At 41.7% G+C, this 24981-nt stretch overlaps 1 protein-coding gene across 6 annotated transcripts in view; it reads left to right on the forward strand.

Moving 5' to 3' along the window:
* Positions 1-24981, forward strand: part of LOC137250411 (carboxypeptidase D) — a 346211-nt gene that overhangs the window by 315551 nt on the left and 5679 nt on the right. For 4 of the 6 annotated variants that reach the window (XM_067783156.1, XM_067783157.1, XM_067783161.1 and 1 more), the window contains 7 exons: positions 14762-15011; positions 17150-17482; positions 17548-17735; positions 18017-18046; positions 22369-22664; positions 22738-22914; positions 24455-24547. In XM_067783156.1, coding sequence (XP_067639257.1) covers positions 14839-15011; positions 17150-17482; positions 17548-17735; positions 18017-18046; positions 22369-22664; positions 22738-22914; positions 24455-24547 — 1290 coding nt within the window. In that variant the 5' untranslated portion in view covers positions 14762-14838. Of the gene's footprint in view, positions 1-14761; positions 15012-17149; positions 17483-17547; positions 17736-18016; positions 18047-22353; positions 22665-22737; positions 22915-24454; positions 24548-24981 lie in introns of all 6 variants that reach the window. The other 2 variants (XM_067783159.1, XM_067783160.1) reach the window with 2 other exon arrangements.

Genomic DNA, 24981 nt, shown 5'->3' on the forward strand with positions numbered 1-24981 from the left:
CCTATGATGGTGCATGGGATACACATGGCTATAGTCAGGCCAATATTGCTATACGGGGTGGCGGTATGGTGGCCCGCCCTGAATAAATCCACGACGGTTCTTGGTCTTCAAAAGGTGCAAAGATCTGCACTACTATGCATAAGCGGAGCCATCCGCACAACGCCAACGGAGGCTATGAATGTAATACTGAACCTACTACCCATAGATATAGTAGGCATAAAATATGTAGCATGTTTAGCTATTAAACTGAGGAAGCTGACAACATGGTCTGCCTGCAACCATACTGACATTCTGGACAGGTTCTGCATACCAGAATGGACAGATTACTGCAAAACACATACAAACTATAACAAGGGATACGAGATATTAATCCCTGAGCGGGAACAGTGGGTGAATGACACAGATTTGCCCACTGACAGTATTCAGATCTACACAGATTGATCTAAACTGGATAACAAGGTCGGAGGGGGTGTCTATTCGGAACGATTGGACATACAAAGAACGCTTCGCCTTCCGGATCACTGTAGCGTATTTCAGGCAGAGCTTGCGGCCATACGAGATGCTGTGGGCTGCCTTAGGCAGAGGGCAGTCTCTCAGAAGCACATTTATATTTTCTCAGACCGTCAAGCAGCACCGAAATCCCTTGATTCTGTCACAACTAATTCTGAAACTGTAGTAGGCTGTCGCAGATCACTTAACGTAATGGCTGAATAGTTTACTCTGCATCTTGTATGGATTCCGGGACATAAGGGCATACCAGATAATGAGATGGCATATGAGCTTGCAAGAAAGGGTACCTCCCTTCCACTTTCGCCATCCTGGAATAGGCTGGGCATGCCGCTCTCCACCTACAAGCTCAAGATAAAGGAGGCTCTACTGATGGAAGCCGGAGCCAGTTGGAAGCTTCATGATAGATGCCACACGGCAAAACTCACATGGGCGGAATGAAATGAGAAGAGATCGCGAGAGCTTCTCACCCTTCGTAAGAGGGATCTTCCCTTAGTTGTAGGTCTTTTCACTGGTCATGTATGTATTGGACCGCATGCGGAAAGGATGGGCGCTTCATTTAATGACTATTGTAGAAGCTGCGACAACGAAGAAGAGCCTGAAAATGTTAGGCATCTACTCTGCGAATGTTCAGCACTCGGTAGAAGAAGGCAAGATTTGTTGGGCAAGATGTTTCCCGCAGATCTGACCCATACAGCTGAGGTCAATATACGACGCTTAGTTAGCTTCACAAACTCAACGAAGTGGTTTGATTAGGAGAGTGTAGGAGCAAATCCGTGCGGTTTCACAATGGGCCTATAAAGGCCTAGGTGTGCCGCTCCGTTGCGGACGGCAGCCACTTAAATCTGACCTAACCTAACTTCTCAATTTAACTAAATTATAATTTTTTTTAACGAGATGGATTTTTTTCTGACTTTTTCTTTGTTTGGCCGTTAATAAAAAAATTATCATAAATTAACTGTGTTCTTTATATGCGTGTCAAAATCAGCAGCCATATGCTCCCAGCGCCCATTTTAATGTACGATCATGTACACAGGATGTAACAAATTTAAAAAAAATGATGACATATTTTTGGTTCCTTAAGAATCTACTGGGATGGTTAATGCAAAGAAAAAAAGAATTTTTAGCAATATTCACTGCTTGGGATAATATGGGTTAACATCATAGCCGCTAGGCTACTGCGACTGCTGAGCTCTGAGTGCCAAGTGCGGTATATGCATACGAATTGTACCAAGTTATTTTACGAACCGGTGGTATGTAATCAAGAAAAAATACGAACACGAACATCTGAAATTAAGTCCGGTGGTCCTTCATTTTAGAACCCCATTATTCTCTGAGTGTAGGTCTTTATTAATCAAACATTCTTTGGATAACTTGACCAAGGGCAATCGCTTTGTAGCAACCGGTACGAGCCATATCCATCGGCATTTCGTCCCATATTTTAAGTAATTTCGTACGAAAAGCTTCCAAGCTTTTTATTTGATAGCCGCTAAGCTTAGGCACCATGTAAGCCTGCAAAAAATCCAATGGATTGAGATCAGAAGGCCATTCGTTCTTATGCCAAAGTTGGCTGCCTTAAAAAAATGGGTTGAAAATCAGATGGCTCCCTTAATTCGATCGTAGGCAATCATTATAATATGTGAGAAATTGCAATTATTTATTTCATATTTGCCAAAAATATGCATTTAAATATATTTTGCTAGAATTTGCCACGGTGCCTTGATATTGCATTTCAATTTTATTAGCGTGTGTGAAATTAAGAAAATTAAGTCAAATCATGTGTACGATTTTTTACGAAGATTTTTAACTTTAATGTTCTCCTTTAAAGCTTTAATAGAATATGAGTAAGTAGAGAATTATTTCGTCTAACTACCCCAACCCTAAATGGCAACCCTACTCAAAAATGTCCCTATTGTAATGCGGAGTGAAATACCTTTCGTTTGATATCCATATCTGCGTATATCATGCACTTTTTTTTATTTCGAATAGGTGGCAACCCTAAATGGCAACCCTACTCAAAAATGTCCCTAGTGTAATTCGGAGTGAAATACCTTTCGTTTGATACCCATATCGGCATATCTCATGCAATTTTTTTTAATTTCGAATAGGTGGCAACCTTGTGAAACATTCTGAGTGGCAACACCTCGAAAGTCTTAGAAGGTGATACATTATATCTGTGCCAAATTTCATTTAAATTGGTTAATCCGTTCCCGAGATCGTTCGGCTATACAAATATACAAGAATTGCTCGTTTGAAGTTATAAGATTGTAAATATTTACTTATTTTGTTTTGTTGATTTTCCGATAGGGTGGATAAATGATGTACATTGGAACGATTTTCCGTCATCCCTTGTCGAATTTGGCACAACGCCGAAACCGGTTTGTCTAGAAACCAAATTTGACAAGGGATGACGGAAAATCGTTCCATTATTCATCATTGTAGATAGGTTGTTCCGTATTGCCATACCTCATCGTCATGCGCACGGTATTGCGTTCTTACTTGGCTTAAACGCAGTGTCACGCCAAGTAGTTGTTTATTAAGATATGCCGATAGGTGATGGTCAAAGAGAGATTTCGTAGCAGTTCTAATGTGGAGCAAACCTCTAATTCCGTTGCTCATGGAACGCAACTCTTGACCCAATGACCGGGAATTTTAGTTCCTACATACTTTGTTGGCAGAAACGGTTGCACGTCCCATAATCGTATCTAAGCTTGATAAAAAATGGCTAGTGGTTATTCTTTTCATTACATTATATAATTTGTCCGAATATAACGTCGGGGCCTAGCACCTATACTGCCTTATATGTATTTATTGGCAGACGAGCAGTTGAGCTCTGGGGTATTGTTTAAGGGTATAGCTACACAATTTTGCATAAAAATCGGCATAAAAAAGTTAAGCTATATCTTTGAAATATTTCACAAACCATTTGCGAATTAAAAGCGCATTCAAAAGCGAATGAAAGAAACGAAACAAAATCTTCCTTGCTTATGTGATTTAAACGAAATGTTAGAATTTTTGCAGAAGTTGCACCCAAGGATTTTGTATAGTTGACAGTAGGTTAACGCTTTCGAAGAGAAAGCGGACCGCTAGCTTGCATGATACGAGTCCCCGATATAGTCGCCGAACCTAAGGGTTACTCACTGGAAGAAACTAGACACATATCAAAACAGCGCTCTCAGAATTGCTACGAGTTGTATTATTTTGTCCCCAGAAAATGATTGGCACAGTGAGGCGAGAATACTCCCCCTAAGGGAGAAAAATGAAGTGCTTAACAAACAGTTTCTACTGAATACGCAGATACCTTGGCATCCCAACAGATATCTGATTTAAGAGGCCCCGCCTCCCAGGAACTTAAAAAGTCATCTTCGCGTCGGACATCTGCCGGGAATTGCCCGGCAAACCCTGTTCTTAAAATATACCCAAAGCTCGCAGTAGAGGAAAGCAACCTCCCCAGGGAGACGCGCGTCACTCTAACTCAACTTCGATCTGGATACCGAAACAGGTTAAACTTTTACCTATCCAGAATCAAACCTGGCATACATAATTTATGTCCTGCGTGTCACGTTCCTCCACAGGGCACCAACCATATTTTCAATTGCAATGTGGAGGGTGGAGCCGTGTGTAGAAGTCCACGAAAGTGGGGAAAGCTTCTGACCGCCATTCACCTGGGAATGGCCAAAGCGATTCTTTTGCATGCGGTTCAAGCAGCTCACTACTGCCGGTCGCTTGCGGCCAAGTATCCTCTGGGTAAACGGATGTTTAGCGGTGAGCTAATGTGAGAAGGCGACAACCTGGCTAGGCCACTCTGACATAATCGGTTTAAGGGCTAGCCGGGGGAGATCTCATCGGCAGCGTCTGTACACCTCTAGGTGCGGCTGCAAGCGGGCGTCTGTCTTGGAGCAAGCGGCTCGCTATATAAACGTGCAAGTAATATTTTCACCCCCTCTGAGCAGGTTGTGCGCTGGGCTTAGGACCCGCCACGTAAAACCATACTCCAATGAAATATAACAACAAGTCTCGGATAAATACACTCTCTATTGATGACGACCATGGCAAACGTTCGAAGGACAATGAATTGCGGGCATGCACCTGGAACGTCCGCTCCCTGAATGGGATTGGTGCAGATGCCCGGCTGGTTGATGTCCTCGTCAAAGCAAAATCTGACATCACCGCCATCCAAGAAATGCGTTGGACGAAGCAAGCAAGAAAGAAGATCAAAAATTGTGACATCTATTGGAGCGGCCATACGAATAAGCGCAGTTTCGGCGTCGGATTCGTAGTGGGAGAGAGACTTTGTCGCCAAGTGCTGGCGTTCACGCCTGTGGACGAGCGTCTCGCCGCTATCCGAATAAAAGCAAAATTTTTTAACATATTGTAACGAATTTACTTGCAACTCCTCTTATTTGCAATCCTCTGCTAAGTTCGAATCACTAAACTGTTGAATAAATAACTCCAATATTGAATGATGGAAAAATGGCCTTTATTAAGTACTTCACAATAACACTCAAACTGTGCAACGAATAGCTTAATAACCAAACTGATATCTTAAAGGAAACTGACTTTCAAAATAATAGTGCTATTGCTCGCTAGATATCGTCTTACTCGTAACTGCTTGACAATTCAAATCAAACTGAATTACTTCTTACTCGCTGGCGCCGCTTTTATAGTTTACGCTGCATACTTCTAGGCTCTTCGATTTCCAGAAGTTACTAGTTGTTTCGGCTACAAAATCGCCAGCCACAACTACGTGCACAAATTATTGCTCTCTCTTGTGACAACCCAGATAAGGTATATGCATGTGTTTGTAGTTTACAGTCTCCCGCACACACATAAGCGTATAAGTAAATTCATCGGTGTGTGACATCTCATCTCTTGCTGCCTTGTATGTAAATGTTGCTCGTCGGAATGTGTACATATGTGTAGGCGCAATTATTTATTCGTTTATGTAGATACATAATGATTGAATTATTGATGTGCATTCACGTCACGGCTTAGATCGGCTTAGAGCTGGCAGCACTCCTTAGTTTTGCTAATATTCGTAACACTGCCCTCCACCTAAGTCTGATCGTCCCGATCAGACAAATCTCTCGATCTAAACGCTGCTAATCTCTCCAAATGAACCACTTTCATTTTGGTTCGTGGTTTGGTAGTGGTTTGTATGCGGTACACTACATCGTTGATCCGTTTTACAACTTTGTATGGGCCTTCCCAGTTACACTGCAATTTCGGGGACAAACCTTTTTTTCGTTGTGGGTTGTATAGCAGCACCAAATCTCCTTCCTGAAACCCTTCCGAATTAATTGCTTTATCGTACCTCGCTTTCATCTTGTCACTCATAATCTTTGCTCGTTGCCTTACCAGATCGTGTATCTCTCTCAGCTCTTCTTCTAAGACATCAGTGGATTTCTTGACATTCCTCTCCGCATCGGCATCTATCCCATACTTCAAATCAGCTGGCAGTCGAAGGTCATTGCCAAAAATTACCTTTGCGGGAGTTTGGCCCGTTGTGTCATGTACTGCCGATCGGTAGGCCATCAAGAATAATGATATGTGTGTATCCCAGTCCTTATGGTACTTGTCGACTACTTTCCTTAAATGCTCCTCCAATGTTCTATTGAAACGTTCCACCATACCATCGGACTGAGGATGCAATGCAGTTGTCCGTGTTTTTCGAATGCCCAACTTCTTGCACAGTTCTTGGAACACAGCTGATTCAAAATTCCTGCCTTGGTCAGAATGTAACTCCATTGGTACACCATACCTGGCAACCCATTCGTTTTTAACCACTTCTGCTACTGTTTCTGCTTCTTGGTTTGGGATTGGGTATACCTCTGGCCATTTACTGAAATAATCCATAACCACCAGTACGTATTTGTTTCCGCAGTTGCTAGTAGGAAATGGACCTGCGACATCCATGGCGATCCTTTCAAATGGTGCACCTGAAATATACTGCTTCATCTGGCCACGACTTCGGGTTTTGGGCCCTTTCGCTCTGTTGCATACCTCGCAATTGGCAATCCACTCGGTGACCGACTGACGGCAACCAACCCAATAGAATCTCTGCTTAATTTTCTCGAGTGTCTTCGTGATTCCAAGATGGCCTCCACTTGGACCATTGTGCAACTCGCTGAGCACGTCAGGAATCTTCTTTCTGGGAACAACTATAAGTTTCTTCTTGCACTGACCATCCTCACTCTCCCATACTCGATGCAAGCAACCGGATATCAATTCCAAACTGTTCCACTGTGCCCAATATGACTTCGCAATGGGACTCTCTGCTGACATATCCTCTCTGCTTGGTCTTTCGTTTCGTTCGAGCCCTTGCATAACATGTGACAGATCCGTATCTTCTAGCTGACACTTTCTTAGTTGTTCCTTGTCCCATTCATCCGTACACGTTATAGTCATTAGCCGGACATCTATAATGTCTTCTTTAGCCTCGGCCTTTGAACAGTGCTTGCATTCCAAACTACATGGCCTTCGTGACATTGCATCGGCATTTCCATGGGTACTACCTTTTCGATGCTCAATGGAAAAGTCATAGCTTTGAAGTCGCTCGATCCACCGTGCCAATTGTCCTTCCGGATTACGGAACTGCAGAAGCCATTTCAATGCTGCGTGATCTGTCCTGACATGGAATCGCTGGCCGTAGAGGTATTTGTGAAAATGTTTAATGCACTCTACCAATGCCAACAGCTCTCTCCGCGTAACACAGTAGTTCCTCTCTGGTTTTCCAATCGAACGGCTGTAATATGCAACTACCTTCTCCTGTCCATCGACCAGTTGTGATAAAACGCCTCCTATAGCATATCCACTTGCATCTGTATCTAGAATAAATGTTGCTCCTGGAATCGGATATGCTAACATTGGGGCAGTGCACAAACGCTCCTTCAATGTTTGGAAAGCCACTTCTTGCTCCTTCTTCCATTCAAAAGCTTTGTTTTTTCTTGTAAGCTCATGGAGGCTATGGGCTACGCTGGAAAAATTTGGTACAAATCGGCGGTAATATGTGCACAGCCCAAGAAAACTTCTCAATTCATGTAGATTCTGTGGTCTTGGCCAATCCTGTACAGCCTCTATTTTTTCGTTCGCAGTGCAGATGCCCTCTGTCGTTACCTTGTGACCCAAATAATTGACTTCCTTTTTAAACAGCGCACACTTTTTGGGACTTAACTTCAGACCAGCGCCAGCTATTCTCTGGAAAACTTCCTCCAAGTTCTTAAGATGTTCATCAAAGTTCTTGCCCAATACGATGATGTCGTCCAGGTACACCAAGCATGTTTTCCAATGTAGTCCTTTCAGTACCTGGTCCATGAGTCTCTCAAAAGTAGCTGGTGCATTACAAAGTCCAAAAGGCATCACTGTAAATTGCCAAAGACCATCACCGACACTGAAGGCTGTTTTCTCTTTATCTTCCTCCTTCACCTCCACTTGCCAGTAGCCGCTTTTCAAGTCCAGCGTGGAAAACCATTTCGTACCAGATAGCGAGTCCAGAGTGTCGTCAATTCTTGGCAATGGGTAGCTATCCTTTTTCGTTACGTCATTCAACTTCCGGTAGTCCACGCAAAACCTCATTTTTCCATCCTTCTTTTTTACAAGTACTACCGGTGAGCTCCATGGACTAGCTGATGGTTCGATGACGCCGCTGTCGTTCATTTCTTGAATGATTTGACTCACAACTTCCCGCTTCGCCAGTGGAACCCTACGTGGAGCTTGACGGATCGGTCTCGCATCTCCAGTGTCAATTTGATGTTTCACAACGTTGGTGCGGCCTGGTTTGGAACCATCCTGGTCAAATATGTTCGCGTATTTTATGAGCAGTTGTTTTGCCTTACTCTGATAGGCTTCCTCTAGCCCATGCGTCCATGCCGTGATATCATTTGAAAGATCAGTATTACTAGATGAAACGTATTCCTGGAGCTGTTCACAGTTAATAACTACTTCGGCCTCTTGGCATCTTCCCAAAATAGCTCCTTTGGTCAAATTGAATGGTGACTTGAACTCATTGAGTACTCTTACCGGAATACGTCCATCTTGTTTTGTCATAGCCAGGGTTTTTCCTACAAGTATGTTCAGTGCTGATTTATTTGCTGCTTCGACAACCCACAATTTGTTTGTCCCACAATCTCCATCAACCTTTGCCCAGATGACTGCTTCTGATTTTGGTGGTATTTGCTGACTCTCTTCCACCAGCACTCGTTTACTGCTGTAGCCTCTTTCGTAGCCGAAATTAAGTGGCACATCCATGTTCTTATATCGCATCGTCTTGCTTTGCATGTCGATCTTGATGCCCTGGTCGATTAAGAAGTCCACTCCAATTATGATTTCATCAACAATCTCTGCCACTATAAAATTGTGTACTACCGTGACGTTCCCAATTGCGACTTCACATGATACTTCTCCTAGAACCGTGCTGTCTTCTCCAGTGGCTGTACGCAATCTTGCTCCATGCAATGGTGTTATCTTCTTGTTGACTAAATCCGCTCGAATGATGGAATGAGATGCACCCGTATCTACAGTCAGTAAACGTTCCTTTCCATCCACATGTCCTCCGACAGTAAGATTGTTTGACCTTCTTCCAATTTGTGAGATAGAGATTATGGGGCATTCAATTGAGGGAGCCAGCTGTCGCCCCTTGCGGCTGACTCGCTTTAGTTTAACGATTGAGTGGACTTGGAGATTTGCTCATCTCCTTCAGCTCTGTGTTTACGGCCACCCACATTGTTGGAGCTATTGGGACCGGTGCTGCAATGTCGTGCAATATGACCTGGGTTGCCGCACTTGAAACATTTAATAACTCCGGCATTTTTCTGTTGTGATCCCTTCAGTGCTTCCAAAATTGTGTCTACCCATTCTGGCCTTTCTACTTCTACACGATGAGCCTTATATGCTGGTTTACTTAATAGGGAGGCAGTTTCCTGAGTCAATGCATGTGATACCGTTTCAGCAAATGTCAGTTTTGGGTTCGCGTATGTAGCTCGCTTCGTTTCCACGTCTCGTATGCCATTTATAAAACTCTGGATTTTTACCCTCTCGGTGTATTCCACGGGTGCGTCCGCATTTGCGAGATGAGCCAATCTTTCAATATCTGAAGCAAACTCCTGCAATGTTTCATTTGCTTTTTGGTAGCGGTTTTGCAACTCAATTTGGAATATCTGTTTCCTATGCTCGCTTCCATAACGTCGTTCTACAGCAGCCATCAATGCTTCATAATTGTTCCGCTCTCCTTCGGGAATCGTCTGTAGAATTTCGGCAGCTGGTCCTTTCAATGCTACGAAGAGTGCGGCAACTTTATCTTCCACATTCCAGTTGTTCACTGCTGCGGTCTTCTCAAACTGTAACTTAAAGACCTGGAAAGGAACAGAACCGTCAAAGGATGGTGTTTTTACCTTTGGATTACTCGCTGAAACTGCTGGACGATTTAATTGTAACTGCTGAATCCGATCTTTCAAAGCATCCATCTCAGCTTCCATTTTATCTTGTCGTTCACTAAAACCCTCCAACTGCGATGATATGCGATCCTCTTGCGCTTTCAACTGCTGAGCCAACTGAGATATCATATATGTCTTCTGTTCTTCCAGTTGCGATGCCATATATGTCTTCTGTTCTTCCAGTTGAGATGACATTTGCGACGACATTTCTGAAATACGCGTTTCTTGTGCTTCCATTTGTGATGACATATACGTTTTCTGTTCTTCTAGTTGAGATGACAGTTGAGATGTTATATCTGTCTTTTGCGATTCCAGTTGAGAAGCCACTGTCGATGTTTGAGCAGATATTGCAGCCAAAATCATGTTCAAGTCTGTGCTGGTAACCGTCTGCGATGTTTCGTTTTTCTCTTCAATTTTTGTTGTCTCCTCGCCATCAAGGTGAAAGACATACTCTTCCACATCAATTCCTTCTGCTTCCATTGCCTCTCGTAGCCGTGCCTGAAGTTCGAGTTTAACGCCGCTTGTATTCAATCCACGGCTCTCCAACTCCTTCTTCAGTTGCTGGATCTTTAATTCACTGAACTTTGCCATATCCTTGTTGTCTTCTGGAATTTATTCAACAATTCCTCTTCTGACACCAATTGTAACGAATTTACTTGCAACTCCTCTTATTTGCAATCCTCTGCTAAGTTCGAATCACTAAACTGTTGAATAAATAACTCCAATATTGAATGATGGAAAAATGGCCTTTATTAAGTACTTCACAATAACACTCAAACTGTGCAACGAATAGCTTAATAACCAAACTGATATCTTAAAGGAAACTGACTTTCAAAATAATAGTGCTATTGCTCGCTAGATATCGTCTTACTCGTAACTGCTTGACAATTCAAATCAAACTGAATTACTTCTTACTCGCTGGCGCCGCTTTTATAGTTTACGCTGCATACTTCTAGGCTCTTCGATTTCCAGAAGTTACTAGTTGTTTCGGCTACAAAATCGCCAGCCACAACTACGTGCACAAATTATTGCTCTCTCTTGTGACAACCCAGATAAGGTATATGCATGTGTTTGTAGTTTACAGTCTCCCGCACACACATAAGCGTATAAGTAAATTCATCGGTGTGTGACATCTCATCTCTTGCTGCCTTGTATGTAAATGTTGCTCGACGGAATGTGTACATATGTGTAGGCGCAATTATTTATTCGTTTATGTAGATACATAATGATTGAATTATTGATGTGCATTCACGTCACGGCTTAGATCGGCTTAGAGCTGGCAGCACTCCTTAGTTTTGCTAATATTCGTAACAATATCATTCATCTGCACCCGTGCGCCGACAGAGGAGAAAGACGATGAGGTGAAAGACACTTTTTATGAACAATTAGAACGCACGTACGAGCGCTGCCCCCGTCATGATATAAAAGTCGTGTATGGCGACTTTAACGCCAGGGTGGGCAAAGAAGGTGTTTTTGGCCCCACGTTCGGAAAGTTCAGTCTACACAATGAAACTTCTCCTAACGGACTGAGGCTGATTGACTTTGCCCGTGCTCGAAACATGGTCATATCCAGCACGAGGTTCATGCATAAAAATAAACATCAAGCTACATGGCTGTCTCCTGATCGAAATACTCGCAATCAGATCGATCACGTTATGATAGACGGACGGCATGCCTCCAGTGTTTTAGATGTGCGCACGATCCGAGGACCTAACATCAACTCGGACCATTATCTCGTCGCAGCCAAAATACGCACCCGCCTCAACGCGGCTAAAACCAAGGAACACAAAACACAAAGAAAGCTAGACGTCGAAAAGCTTCAATCACAACAGACTGCCAATGATTTCGCAACTCGACTCTCACACCTACTCTCTGAGAGCACAACTCATCCTGAAGGAATACAGGAGCAGTGAGCATATCTCCAAAGCATTTCGTACTGCCGCCGAGGAAAATATTGGTTACCGGCGGCCCCGAAAAAACAACTGGTACGATGAAGAATGCCGCGTTGCAACCGAAAGAAAGGACGCTGCTTACAGGGCTACGTTAAAAGCGAGCGCGACAAGAGGAGTATGTGAACGCTATCGTGAGTTGAAAAAGGAAGCGAGACGCCTTTTCAGGAAGAAAAAAGCAGAAGCAGAAAGGCGTGAGTGCGAGGAGCTTGAGCTGCTAGCCACCAGGAATAACGCCCGAAAATTTTACCTAAAAATACGGCGACATACGGAAGGTTTTAATACCGGGGCAAACTCCTGTCGGAACGAAAACGGCGACCTTGTAACTGATGTCCAGAGAGTGCTTAGATTATGGAGGGAACACTTCTCTGCTCTCCTAAATGGAGGCAACAATTCACCGCGCAGAGATGAAGAACCCGATCCCGCAATCGATGATGATGGAATATATGTCCCCCCGCCCGATTATGACGAAGTTAGAATAGCAATAACCAGATTTAAAAACAACAAGGCTGTGGGCGCTGATGGATTGCCTGCGGAGCTATTCAAGTACGGTGGCGAGGAGTTGGTAAGGCGCATGCAGCAGCTTCTTAGAAAAATATGGGCGGAAGAGTGCATGCCCGACGGTTAGAATCTAAGTGTTCTTTGCCCAGTCCACAAGAAGGGGGATACTGCAAAATGCACCAACTATCGTGGAATCAGCCTTCTTAATATCGCATATAAGGTCCTTTCGAGTGTATTGTGCGAAAGATTGAAGCCCACCGTGAACCGGCTGATTGGACCTTATCAGTGCGGCTTCAGACCTGGTAAATCTACCATCGACCAGATTTTCACAATGCGCCAAATCTTGGAAAAAACCCGTGAAAAGAGAATCGACACACATCACCTCTTCGTCGACTTTAAAGCCGCCTTCGACAGCACGAAAAAGAGCTGCCTATATGCCGCTATGTCTGAATTTGGTTTCCCCGCAAAACTTATACGGCTGTGCAAAATGACGCTGAGCAACACTATCAGCTCAGTCAGAATTGGGAAGGACCTCTCCGAGCCGTTCGAAACTAAACGAGTTTCAGACAGGGTGACCCCTTATCGTGTGATTTCTTTAATTTGATGCTGGAGAAAATTATACTAGCTGCAGAACTTAACCGCACTGGAACAATATACTATAAAAGCGTGCAATTACTGGCATATGCTGATGACATTGATATCATCGGCCTAAACATCCGCGCTGTTAGTTCTGCTTACTCCAAACTGGAAAAAGAAGCGGTAAAGATGGGTTTGATGGTGAATGAGGACAAAACGAAGTACCTGCTGTCATCGAGCAAAGAGTCAGCGCATACGCGCCTTGGCAACCACGCTACTATTGGCAGCCATAATTTCGAAATATTAAAAGACTTCGTTTATTTGGGAACCAGCATCAACACTACCAACACCATCAGCACTGAAATCCAGCGAAGAATCAATCTTGCCAATAAATGCTACTTTGGACTCGGTAGGCAATTGAAAAGTAAAGTCCTCTCTCGGCGAACGAAAATCATACTCTACAAGTCACTTATCGTACCCGTCCTGCTATATGGGGCAGAAGCATGGACCATGACAACAGCAGATGAAGCGGCTTTGGGAGTGTTCGAGAGAAAAGTTCTTCGAAAGATTTATGGACCTCTACGCGTTGGTGATGGCGAGTACCAAAGAAGATTTAATGATGAGCTGTACGATTAAAACGCAGCGGCTGCGCTGGCTAGGCCATGTTATGCGAATGAAAGATGATGCTCCGGCCAAGAAAGCGTTTCTATCGGAACCCGCCTATGGAAGCAGAGGTAGAGGGCGGCCCCCACTCCGTTGGAAGGACCAGGTGGAAAACGATTTAAACTTCCTTGGTGTGACCAATTGGCGCCGGTTGGCGGGGCGAAGGAGAGACTGGCGCGCCTTTTTGGACGATCATAACCGTTTAGTAAGTAATGTGGAACCAACGCCTCCAGCACCCCTTTTTCTCTGGTCCACCTCTATTGCAACTGCATATTTCCTTGAGTCCCGTTAGAGGATATTTATGACAATTTGTGAGTGGTTGCACTTGTCGTATGGGGTGAAGCACTGCTACAACAACAACAACTATCGAACGTTGAGTACCGGACTGCGAGTACCGTAAAAGGATTACTTAATTTCCGCGTTTGAGTTCCAATTAGCGTTATCTGTAGTTAAGAATGGATGCTGCTGTTGATGCCACCGACGATGGCACTATATTCATGCATTCGTTGGTTAAGGTAGATCAAGGCTTCCTAAACCTGTATCTCTTAAATCAGTGGAGTTCTCTCCTTTATTTCAACTGACATATACAGGTGTATTTAATTGGCTCGTCCAATGAAACGCAACTTAGGCCTCTTAGAAATTGTTGTTATGTTATCGGCAAGAACACTGCACAAAGGATTTTCGGAAGTTATAGTATTTTACTCTATATGAATTTGACACGCTGAGGTCGACTATTCAGCGAATATTTTTTTTTACTCAGTCGAACTATCTTAGCCCTCACTTAAAAGAAGAACAAACGATTGATAGAAGGAAGTGAAAGCCATCTTATCTGTAAAGACACCTGAGGTCTGGCATCCCTCCAGCGGTAAGATATGTAGGACTCTTAGAGTACAAAACATACACAAAACCTCGTATTACTATTTCAAAATTATGCATCATATTCCCTTTCCGCCCACAAGGTCCTCATTATGATTTCTATCGTTCCTCTCCCTTTTGAAAGAATATAATTTGGACCTCCTTAATGTGAGACATATTGTTAGTTGTCGTCAAAAGTCTTAATTAACTTGCAGTAAAAAATAATTTTTCTATTTGATTTTGAAAAAGAAATACTAATCAAGTTTTCTTTCTTTTCAGCACCCATCATCATACTCTAAGTAGAGCTCCCTACAAACACATCTCAACAATATCGGGTCAATTACTGTGTATTCAACATGAGTTTGCGACCGACATTAGTTTCAATATTTTTACTGTACACCTATCGCTGCCTCGCCCAGTCGACAAATGAGCTGGATACCAGACTGCCAGAACCACGAGCTTACATACCTGATTCACAGTATTTGGATTTTGTTTATCATGATCACGAAGACTTGACAAGATTTCTAAGGTAAACTATAGTTTTACTATATAAATCTTAAATGTTTTCTCCGGATCTTCAATTATCAATTTCAAAGGCATAATTGCACGACTCTTAGTCTTTTATTACTGTGCTGCAGAAGTACCTTTGAAGGATCTCCTACATGGTTCTCGTTCCTCTAAAAATTTAGAACACTCTTGACTACAGAAGCTTCCTTATTTGGCAAAACGACCCAATATTCCTCATCTTTCTACTTTCCATCTGAGACCTAGGGAACTCTATAATATTTTCAAGGAGGTGGAATTCAAGCGGTTGCCAGCGCAATTCATGGCTTATCCAAACAAATTGTTATCTTCACATACACGTGGCTAGCCATTACATAGTATACTATTGTGACCCTAAGTTTCTCACCGAAAGAGGAGGTTGGATGACCTTCAAGGTCCAATTTGGTCATTTCAAATCCTTCCCCAAATGATCGGACTAGTACCTTAATGGTGCTATTTTGCGGAACGTTACCGAATACATGCCCAGCAAAGCCCCATAAACATCGATATAACTCCCCAAAACCTTCGGGGAGTCTCCTTGCTGCTAAAGAAAACGAAGAATAAGACTTGCTTGTTTCGATAGCTACAAGACTACACTGCACAGTAGGCCTAACTAACACAAGATGTTGATACATATTCCGACCTCAAAAAGTGGGCGGTCGGTCAAATAATTTGGTTGGCCGAGGACTCTTGCCATAGGGAAATATTATACGGTGGATGCTGAATATTCCAGCTTATATGACCAACCACTCCTTGCTTTCCCATCTCCGCGTTAATGTGAGCAAAGCAGTGTTGATAACGAGGCGGGGACTAGGCAGCGCTTTCACATCTTTTATGAGCTGAAAAAAAAGGTGTCTTTATTTAAATAATTTTCTTCCATCCCTGTGATTGGCAGTGCCAGGTCGCGTTATTACACTAGTACCACAAATCAAGGTTGCTGTATCTGATATATTTATCCTTCTCTTGGAGGGATGAATTTCAACTTTTGCTCTCACGAAGGTATTAGATGTTTGCAGGGTACCGCATCTCAATCCCAGAGCACATACTAAGCTAATGGACTAACACATCTACACTGAAAGAAATGGTGATAGTAAAATCAACAAATCGGTTCTGTTGTTCTTGACTTAACGGAGATTCGGTGAAATTGATCGAATTATGGTTAATTTGACCGAGTTCTTTGTCTTTAGTCATTTCCACAGAAGAGAAATTGTCCCTCTTAAGTTAACAAAATTCTGTAAAATTGACAGATTCCTAATCAATCTAACTGATTTTTAGTTAACACAACTGATCTCACTGGTCATTGCAACAGCGATAAACAGTCAATACATGAGCAAATTTCAAAGAGAGTTTTACGCTCACTGCGCTCTCTACATTGTACTTATGTATGCTGTGTACTATATGTATGCACATATTTACGTGTGTATATGGCGGCGGCCGTGGTGTGACGGTAGCGTGCTCCGCCTACCACACCGAAGACCCTGGGTTCACACCCCGGGCAAAGCAACATAAAAATTTTACAAATAATGTTTTTAAATTAGAAGAAAATTATCTAAGCGGGGTGGTGGCCCCTCGGCACTGTTCGGTAAGCACTCCGAGTGTATTTCTGCCATGAAAAGATCTCAGTGAAAACTCATCTGCCTTGCAAATGCTGCAACATAGGTACTTTCGGACAAAGCTGTCGCAACAACTTTTTTTGTTCATTTGACTACTAAAACGGTCAATTACGAATCAACGATTTTTGCGCAGTTGATTCAACATCTTGTTGCGATTGATAAAAATTGACAGAAATTTCGGTTGAATTGACCCCTATTTCCACTTACAGCCGCACCCAATGAACCAAGTGTGTCGAATTTTTCCCGATGGGACTTACTCTTCTGCAGTGGTTCTTTGCTCTTCAAGGATTGTCTGAGCCGGACAACTGCATTTACTTCCTCAGAAGTACAACCGCATCCCATTCAACTTCACCAGACCGACACGACGTGAAGTAAGTGATGACGAATAGAGTCGTGCTGGCGATTTTCCCGAGATAGTGATCTTACATGTAACTAGTCTGGATCAGTTTAATAAATGAAACCCTTGGAAAAAACTCACTAATAATCGTATGTACATAACCCTCACTTTTAGAACCACCAGTGCACGCTATCCCAATCTCACCGCGCTTTATTCCATTGGAAAATCAATACAAGGGCGTGATCTCTGGGTCATGGTTGTCTCATCATCACCCTATGAGCATATGGTCGGCAAACCAGATGTTAAATATGTTGGTAATATACATGGTAATGAACCAGTTGGACGAGAGCTTTTGCTACATCTTATCCAATACTTTGTGACGAGTTATAATACAGATCAATATGTTAAATGGCTATTGGACAATACGCGCATACACATAATGCCCTCAATGAATCCGGATGGTTATGCGATATCAAAGGAGGGCGCATGTGATGGCGGACAGGGCAGGTGAGAGCAGACGCACAGACCGATTTTCAAATATTTTGTTTTCATTAAACGAATTTTTTTTGCAGATATAATGCACGAGGTTTCGATTTAAATCGTAATTTCCCGGACTATTTCAAACAGAACAACAAACGCGGCCAACCCGAAACTGATGCTGTCAAAGATTGGATATCGAAAATACAGTTTGTGTTGAGCGGTAGTTTGCATGGTGGCGCTTTGGTGGCAAGCTATCCTTACGATAATACACCGAATTCTAGTAAGTATATACAAAAGTTTAGTAGCTTTAGGCTGAACAAAGCAAAGAACATTTAGTCATACGCCAAACCAATATTGTCGTTCCATAAATCATCCTTTCATTCTAAATAAACAATCTCCCTTGGAGGTAAATCGATAAGCATTATTAGACCTCTCATCCCATATCGTATTTCAATGGCTCACAAATTACATAGCATTATCGTTTTCAATGTGCATATAAGATTGACCCTTGTATTACCCACTTCCTTTCCCCTTTCTTACCGACAACATGGCTGCTCAAAGGAATTTGTAGATCTTCAGCTTTGTGCGCGAGTGAGTAACTCTAGCTTTTTGAATCATTCGCGATACATTTTTCTTGCATTGAAAAAAAAAACGATATGTTCTACATGCATTTGTTTATATATTATTAGGGTCCGCCTTAATTTGCATCACAAATGTCTTCAAAATGTGCTAGCCGAAAATTTTATTAACTAAGATAGCGAGAAAAACACTTATTGCCATTTTTTTAAACTTGAACTTTCGGCGAAATTTACCTACGAGGTCCTGTAAACTTCCGCTTCGTTTGCTCTGGGTCAAATTTGACGCAAGACTTGTCATATTATTGAAACCGACTTGTCAATTGCGTTTGCCATCTGTTTTGACTACGAAGTGATAATGATAAAATGACAAATAATAAAGGCATGCCAAATTGGATATTTAAAATTTTTTTGTTTGCCAAATGGCTTCTCATCAATTTATAATGCCACAACTGGTGAAAACACGGGAAATAATAAACCGGGCTGTGAAGTGAATGAAAACAAAAAGTTAGTTATTGAGCAAATACTGCTTTATCGACTTCGAGGCCGTTATGTGACATAATGGATTTGCCTTTGAAACCAAATGGCCAGCGGGTCGGTGCCCCCCATAAATTTAGAAAGCAAAAATTCAGAAACACATTTTTTCAGAAAACATAAGTCGGAACACTTTTTTCAGAAAGACAAAATTCAGAGGTCAAAACTCAGATGTCAAATCTCAGAAGTCTAATTTCATAAGTCAAATTTCAGAAGTCAAATTTCAGAAGTGAAAATTCAGAAGTCAGATTTCAGGAGGCAAAATTCAGAAGTCAAAATTCAGAAAGCAATCAGACGACATAAAAAAACCCCCAGCGGGTAAGGGGGTCAGAATATACCCGCGGTAGGTATGCCTGTCGTAAGAGGCGACTAAAATACCAGATTCAAGGGGTGTGTAGCGCAACCCTTCAGGTTGCCAGCGCAATATATAGCTTCTCCAAACCCAATTGTCAACCTCACCTATCCGCGGCGAATCCTGTTTCACTAACAGACGAGGCTCTGGCGACCCCAAGCTCCTCATGGAACTTGGGGTGGGGAGGGAGGGGATGACCTGAAAGTTTAATGTGGCCACATAAATCGATCCCGAGATGGTCGGGCTAGCGCCTTAATGGTGCTGTGGTACCGGAGCGTACCGGATCTGTATCCGGCAAAGGACCATCACATCGATAACACTCCCCAAATCCTTCGAGGAGAAACCTTATCGCTACAACAACAACAACAACGACAGAAAAAACATATTTTTCTCAAAATTCAAAAATGTTTATTTATTTGGAAGGAATTATGTATAAAGAAAAAGTAGTACAATCTAAAATTTTAAATTATGTGCAATAGCAAGCATGTAATTAATAAATTTTTTTCGTGTTTATCTTTTTCAAATGAATTTACAATTTTTGTTGTTATATCGGCCTACTGATTTGTAATATCGCGGGTTCAAATCGAGCTCAAGATCTAACAATAATTATTTTATCATTATTACTGTTATGATGCACTTTTTCTTAATTGGAAATTTTTTTAATTAGAATAGAAGAAAGAAAAAAATTTAGACAACTGCCAAAGCTCGTTGTATAGATCCATTTCGGGAACTGCTAAATTCATCGGAAACGTTTAGGCGCCGCTATCACAACGGTTGTTTGTTTGTCTTCATTATCTCTACTTCTACCCTGTATCTTACCAATTCATATTCATAGCACTGCGACATCTGTTGCAGAATGGATGTGAAAATTGGACTTGTTTCATGGCAATGATGCCATAGTGTCTTATTTATTGACACTTTTACCCCGTGCTCTGGGATGTATTAACAATTTTTGTTGTTTCAATTAAGAAAAAATGTATCATAACAATAATAATGATAAAATAATTATTGATAGGCCTTGAGCTCGATTCGAACCCGTGATCTTTTGAATTTACTATTAAAAAAACGAAGTCTTTATATTTTTTCTTGCATTTCCGATATGGCTCGCCTGTTCGTTTTTTATTTTATTTGTGCAATTAAATATGTTAGGGTGTGCCCCAAACGCACTTCGAATGACGTTGTGCCACATTTCGATGGAATTATTTGTATGGACTTCACCCAGTTTGGTGATATTATACATGTTCCATAATTCGATTGAATATAACGCCCTCTTTCGACGTTACTGTGTTCCAGGCTGAAAAAAATTCAGAAGTAAAATTTCAGAAGTCAAAATTCAGCAAGTAATCAGACAGCAAAATTTTTAATGTTTTTTTTGCTGTCTGGTTACTTTCTGAATTTTGACTTCTGAAATTTGTCTTCTGAATTTTGAGTTCTGAAATTTGATTTCTGAATTTCTGTTTCTGAGTTTTGACTTCTGAATTTTGGCTTTCTGAAAAAAGGGTTCTGACTAATGTTTTCTGGAAAATGTGTTTCTGAGTTTTTGTTTTCTAAATTTATGGGGGACAGCGGCTCGCTGGTCATTTGAATTTATGAGGGGAACCGGAAGCGTACTCGTTTACCACACGAAGGTCCTGGGTTCAATTCCCAAAGGTTTTCCTTAACGGTTTCGCCCTCAGATGTGGTTAGGCAATAAATCCGAGTGTATTCCATCTACCGTTAAGATGCCGTTAGGAGTCGGCATCGGGTTCCGTCCCGTCAATTTGTAGAAGATATTTAACAAGTAGCAATATATCGGGCCATGTTATTATTTTTATTAATATCACATATAAGTTTCACGTATTTTGTGTAGGATCGACGCCCGCCCTGGACCGAAACTTGCAGACTTAGAAAGAAGCTCTTCAAACCGTTGCAAACTAACAATTTCTTCGAGGGCTCATACAGGACAGTAGCGTTAAGCATTATGTAAGCTTAAAAATCCACACATGGCTCTCTTATGCCAACGAATACTACTTTGAAATGAAGAGCGATGGCTGTTCGCCCGGTGTGAAAAAATCTAGCTCAATCAGTCACCTATCGTAACCATCATACTCATACAAAAAGTGCAGAAATCTAGATAATACTTCTCTGGGAGTACGAGTCCTTGAAATATGGCGCGTTGAAAAACAGGCCCAACAACAAGGCTAATCGGCAGGTCAAGGCAAAGGAGAAACTCAAAGCGTCGAAGAATCAAGTACCTCGAAAGCTGTAACACAGGAATAGGAGGAAAATAGTGGTAAAATGCGAAACAATATAAAGTTTTTGATTGCATAACGGGGAGTAACAAGGAAATTCCGACTTAATCACAGATTCAGCATGGAGCTAACGGTGCCACTCGGGTTGTTGGCAAAAAGAGGAACGAGCTTATGAAGTTGTCCAAGAATGTGGCGCTAACAGATCGCAGAGATCATGATGGAGAAATCTCTACCGAAAAATAGATGTCCATAGAGGTCTGCTTAGTTGCAGTTTGGAGAAAGAGACTATGTTTATAAGATGCAACAATAACTCGACCTTGAAATAGCTAAAACGAGAGTCACACGCTTTCAGTTTTAGGTATTGGATGGAGAGTAGATCCTCCCTATGCCAAAGGCCAAGTTTGGAATACACACCTGTGAGGTTGGGTTAGTGTGACGTCACGGGATTGGGAGCACTTCGAGTATCTCGTCCATGGAGAAGCATCACAATACTGAGAAAAATATTTCGGGGGCTTGGGCAGTATTCAGCCGCTCCTCAAGAGAACCATTTTTAAAGATAATAATCATAATATGCTATGAACAGGGGAAGCGGAAAGGAATCGCTAGAAGGCACTGCGACACTCCTGATTTCGGCGCGGAGGACCTAACGAAAGCAGCAAACGAGCGGGGAAATCCTCATTCTAGTATCCTGCAATATGGTTTAAGAGCTTAAGAGGCTAACATGTTGGGCCAAAAGCATTTGAAGTATATCAAAGCCTTATATTACATTTAGTTTTAAGCATAATGGCCTGACGTATGATTGAAGCGTTACCCTAAAGGGGTTGGGTAACGAAAGAATCGTCAGCAGTGCTGAGACTACAGACCCGACCAAATTCCAGATATCTGTTGAAATAAAAGTGGAAAGTATTGGCTCTGTAGAGGAATAACATTTTGAAGAAGGTAATGACTACGTATGCAGTAGTTTGCCCTCTAAGAAGATTCAGGGTTTAGTAAAGAGCTTAGTATTTTTATAAGGCATGTAATACCCTCTTACAGCTAGAGGACTATGTTTTTATGAGCTTTTGAATATATCTAGGTAAAGGCCTTGCCTCATAGCTTAACAAAAAAAGCTGTCCGTGCAAATAAGGCGCACTCTAAAGTATATAAATATTATTTGCAATTGTTTTCAACTCCTTTTATTTTGATTTACCCCTTTTTTACAAACATGCCCCTTGGGCGCAGTGTTTCAAACCTATTCGGCTGCACCGTCCCTGACGCCCGACGATGACGTCTTCAAACATTTATCGCTCGTCTACGCCAAAAATCACGCGAAAATGTCACGTGGCGTAGCTTGTAAATCGGCGACGCCCGCCTTCGAAAATGGAATCACAAATGGTGCTGCTTGGTATCCTCTCACAGGCGGTATGCAGGATTATAATTACGTTTGGTATGGCTGCATGGAGGTGACGCTGGAAATTTCATGTTGTAAATATCCGCCTGCATATGAGTTGAAGAAATACTGGGAGGATAATCAGTTGGTGAGTTTGTTTTCAAGTGAAATATTTTTTAACAATTTTCAATTCTGAATATTTTCTTTATATTTTGACACAGTCTATGATTAAATTCTTGGCCGAAGCGCATCGTGGTGTGCAGGGTTTTGTACTCGATCCCTCAGGTGCACCCATAGAACGAGCTGCACTAAAAATTAAGGGGCGTGATGTTGGCTTCCAAACCACCAAGTATGGTGAATTTTGGAGAATTCTGCTTCCTGGATACTATAAGTTGGAGGTAAATAATATTAAAGTTTATAACCAGGGGGTTATCGGGTTATATTATATGTATCGAAAAACAACTTCACTAAAAGGATAAGCATGAATCTGTCCAATTATTCGTAAAAATTATAAAAAATTATTTATCTAATGAGTAGTCGTAGCCGCAATTTTACATATTTCCTCAATCCGATTCACTAATTCAGAGCTGTAGCGATAAAAATTTTTTTTTCGGCCACGGATCGTATAACCCGATACGGGCCAAATTTTAATATATGGGGATTAGTAGATTGTGGACAAATGACCTGATAAAGGGTATTTATAGGACGTGACTCAACTAATTAACTTACCGACTCCGCGCGGAAAAGACTGAGGTTTCAACGTGCTTTTTCATGTTAAAGGGTTGTAGTAAAAAATACGGAATTTATTCGTATTGCCTACGTAGATAACCATTTATTGGCTTTTGTCAACTGTGGTGTCCCGGCTTGTTATAACCAAAGAAAAACTGTCTGTTTAGCGTTTCATTACGCTCCGCAGGTGCCATAAGAAGGCATCCCATTGAATTTCAGTGTATTTCAATTAAGTCGGACGAAAGTACTGGCAACCTTGGTATATCAACGGCTAGCAAATTGCTTCGCCACATCTTTTTTCCGCCAGCAACCTTGCCTGTTCTTTTTTGAATACTCGAAAATGGTTATTGTGTACAACTTTTTTTATATAAAACATTGGTTTCTGGGACGGATCTGCTTCGAACATCATATAAGTACATCATAATTATTATTTCAGTGTATTTAGGGGTAGAGACATCGATCTGAAATCATAGTCCCAACGGCAAGGCAACGTACGTGTACACCTATCGGTTTCGTTTGTGGCAGAAAATCCAGGCTTCAGATTTAATCAGTGTCTGGGTTTTCTGCTAACAGATCATGATCTTCTCATTGCATTTTTGCATGGGAGGAACCTGAGCGGAACGGGTGGTTGTGTGGGTGGGGTGTTTCGTGAAAACTGGATGCATTTATTGCATCAAAGCGCTGATACAATTGAGACATTATCCACTAGTCGGACTATTGATTTGTTAGTAGGTTTGATTTAGAGGTGTATAGACGGAGGAGACCGCAAATGAGCAATGGTGATTGTGGAGAGTAGTGTATGTTTGCAAATGTGTGAGGGGCTCTAAACCCACCTTACTCCTAGGCCGCTAGTCAAGAGTGGTGGATACTCAACCGAAAGCAGCTTCTGCGAAATCCCAATTAAAGACTTGTACCACGGAGAGCAGATAAGCCCCTGGAGCTTGCCAAGTTTCTGCTCATTTAGGATTGGCTCTTCGGGAGCATGGAGGTGGCTGTGATTAATATCAAAATGTGTAAAAGTTTCAACTCGAACCTAGAGTTGTGAGTTTAGGCCGACGTTGGCTGGTACTCTTGTAAAACCGTACACTCGTTATTCCCTATGATGAAGGTGATCCTATACACTTCCCCAAAATATTGCACGATATTTTAAGATTATCTTCTCGCTATGAGCAACATTGTATTCTACTTAGCTTCTAATCTATTTTGCAGGTTTTCTCGGATGGCTATGCCCCACGAGAAGTGGAATTCATTGTCGTTGAACAACATCCAACATTGTTAAATGTCACATTGGCGCCGTCTAAGGTTTGTTATTTTATTAAATTTTGGAATTTAGTTATCTTCACGGAAAAGAAAAATATGTAGTGTAAATATTTAAATTTCTTTTTATTAGGAATAGAATGTTAAAATTTTTGTTAACAAAAAAATACCTTTGTATATATATTTTATACTACATACTACACAAACTTATAAACTGCATGTTGCACTTAAGGTCGCGTCACAATAAACTTTTTCATATATATAGATGCGTTTAACGCAATCTTATGCAAGATAAGTAAAGTGCACGTATTTTTATGGAGAACGGCAGATTGAGCGACATTGGCGCCCTTTGACATACCAACTTTGGCAATTTTCCACTTTTGCTACATGTAAAGCATAATAAGAATTTGACATATGTTTTAGCTATGAGTACTTTCAACCTTTGCAAGTAAAATTATTTTTCTAACTGGATGGTACTT

This window comes from Eurosta solidaginis, chromosome 4 (genome assembly GCF_040869045.1).
Source record: "Eurosta solidaginis isolate ZX-2024a chromosome 4, ASM4086904v1, whole genome shotgun sequence".
Lineage (NCBI taxonomy): Eukaryota > Metazoa > Arthropoda > Insecta > Diptera > Tephritidae > Eurosta > Eurosta solidaginis.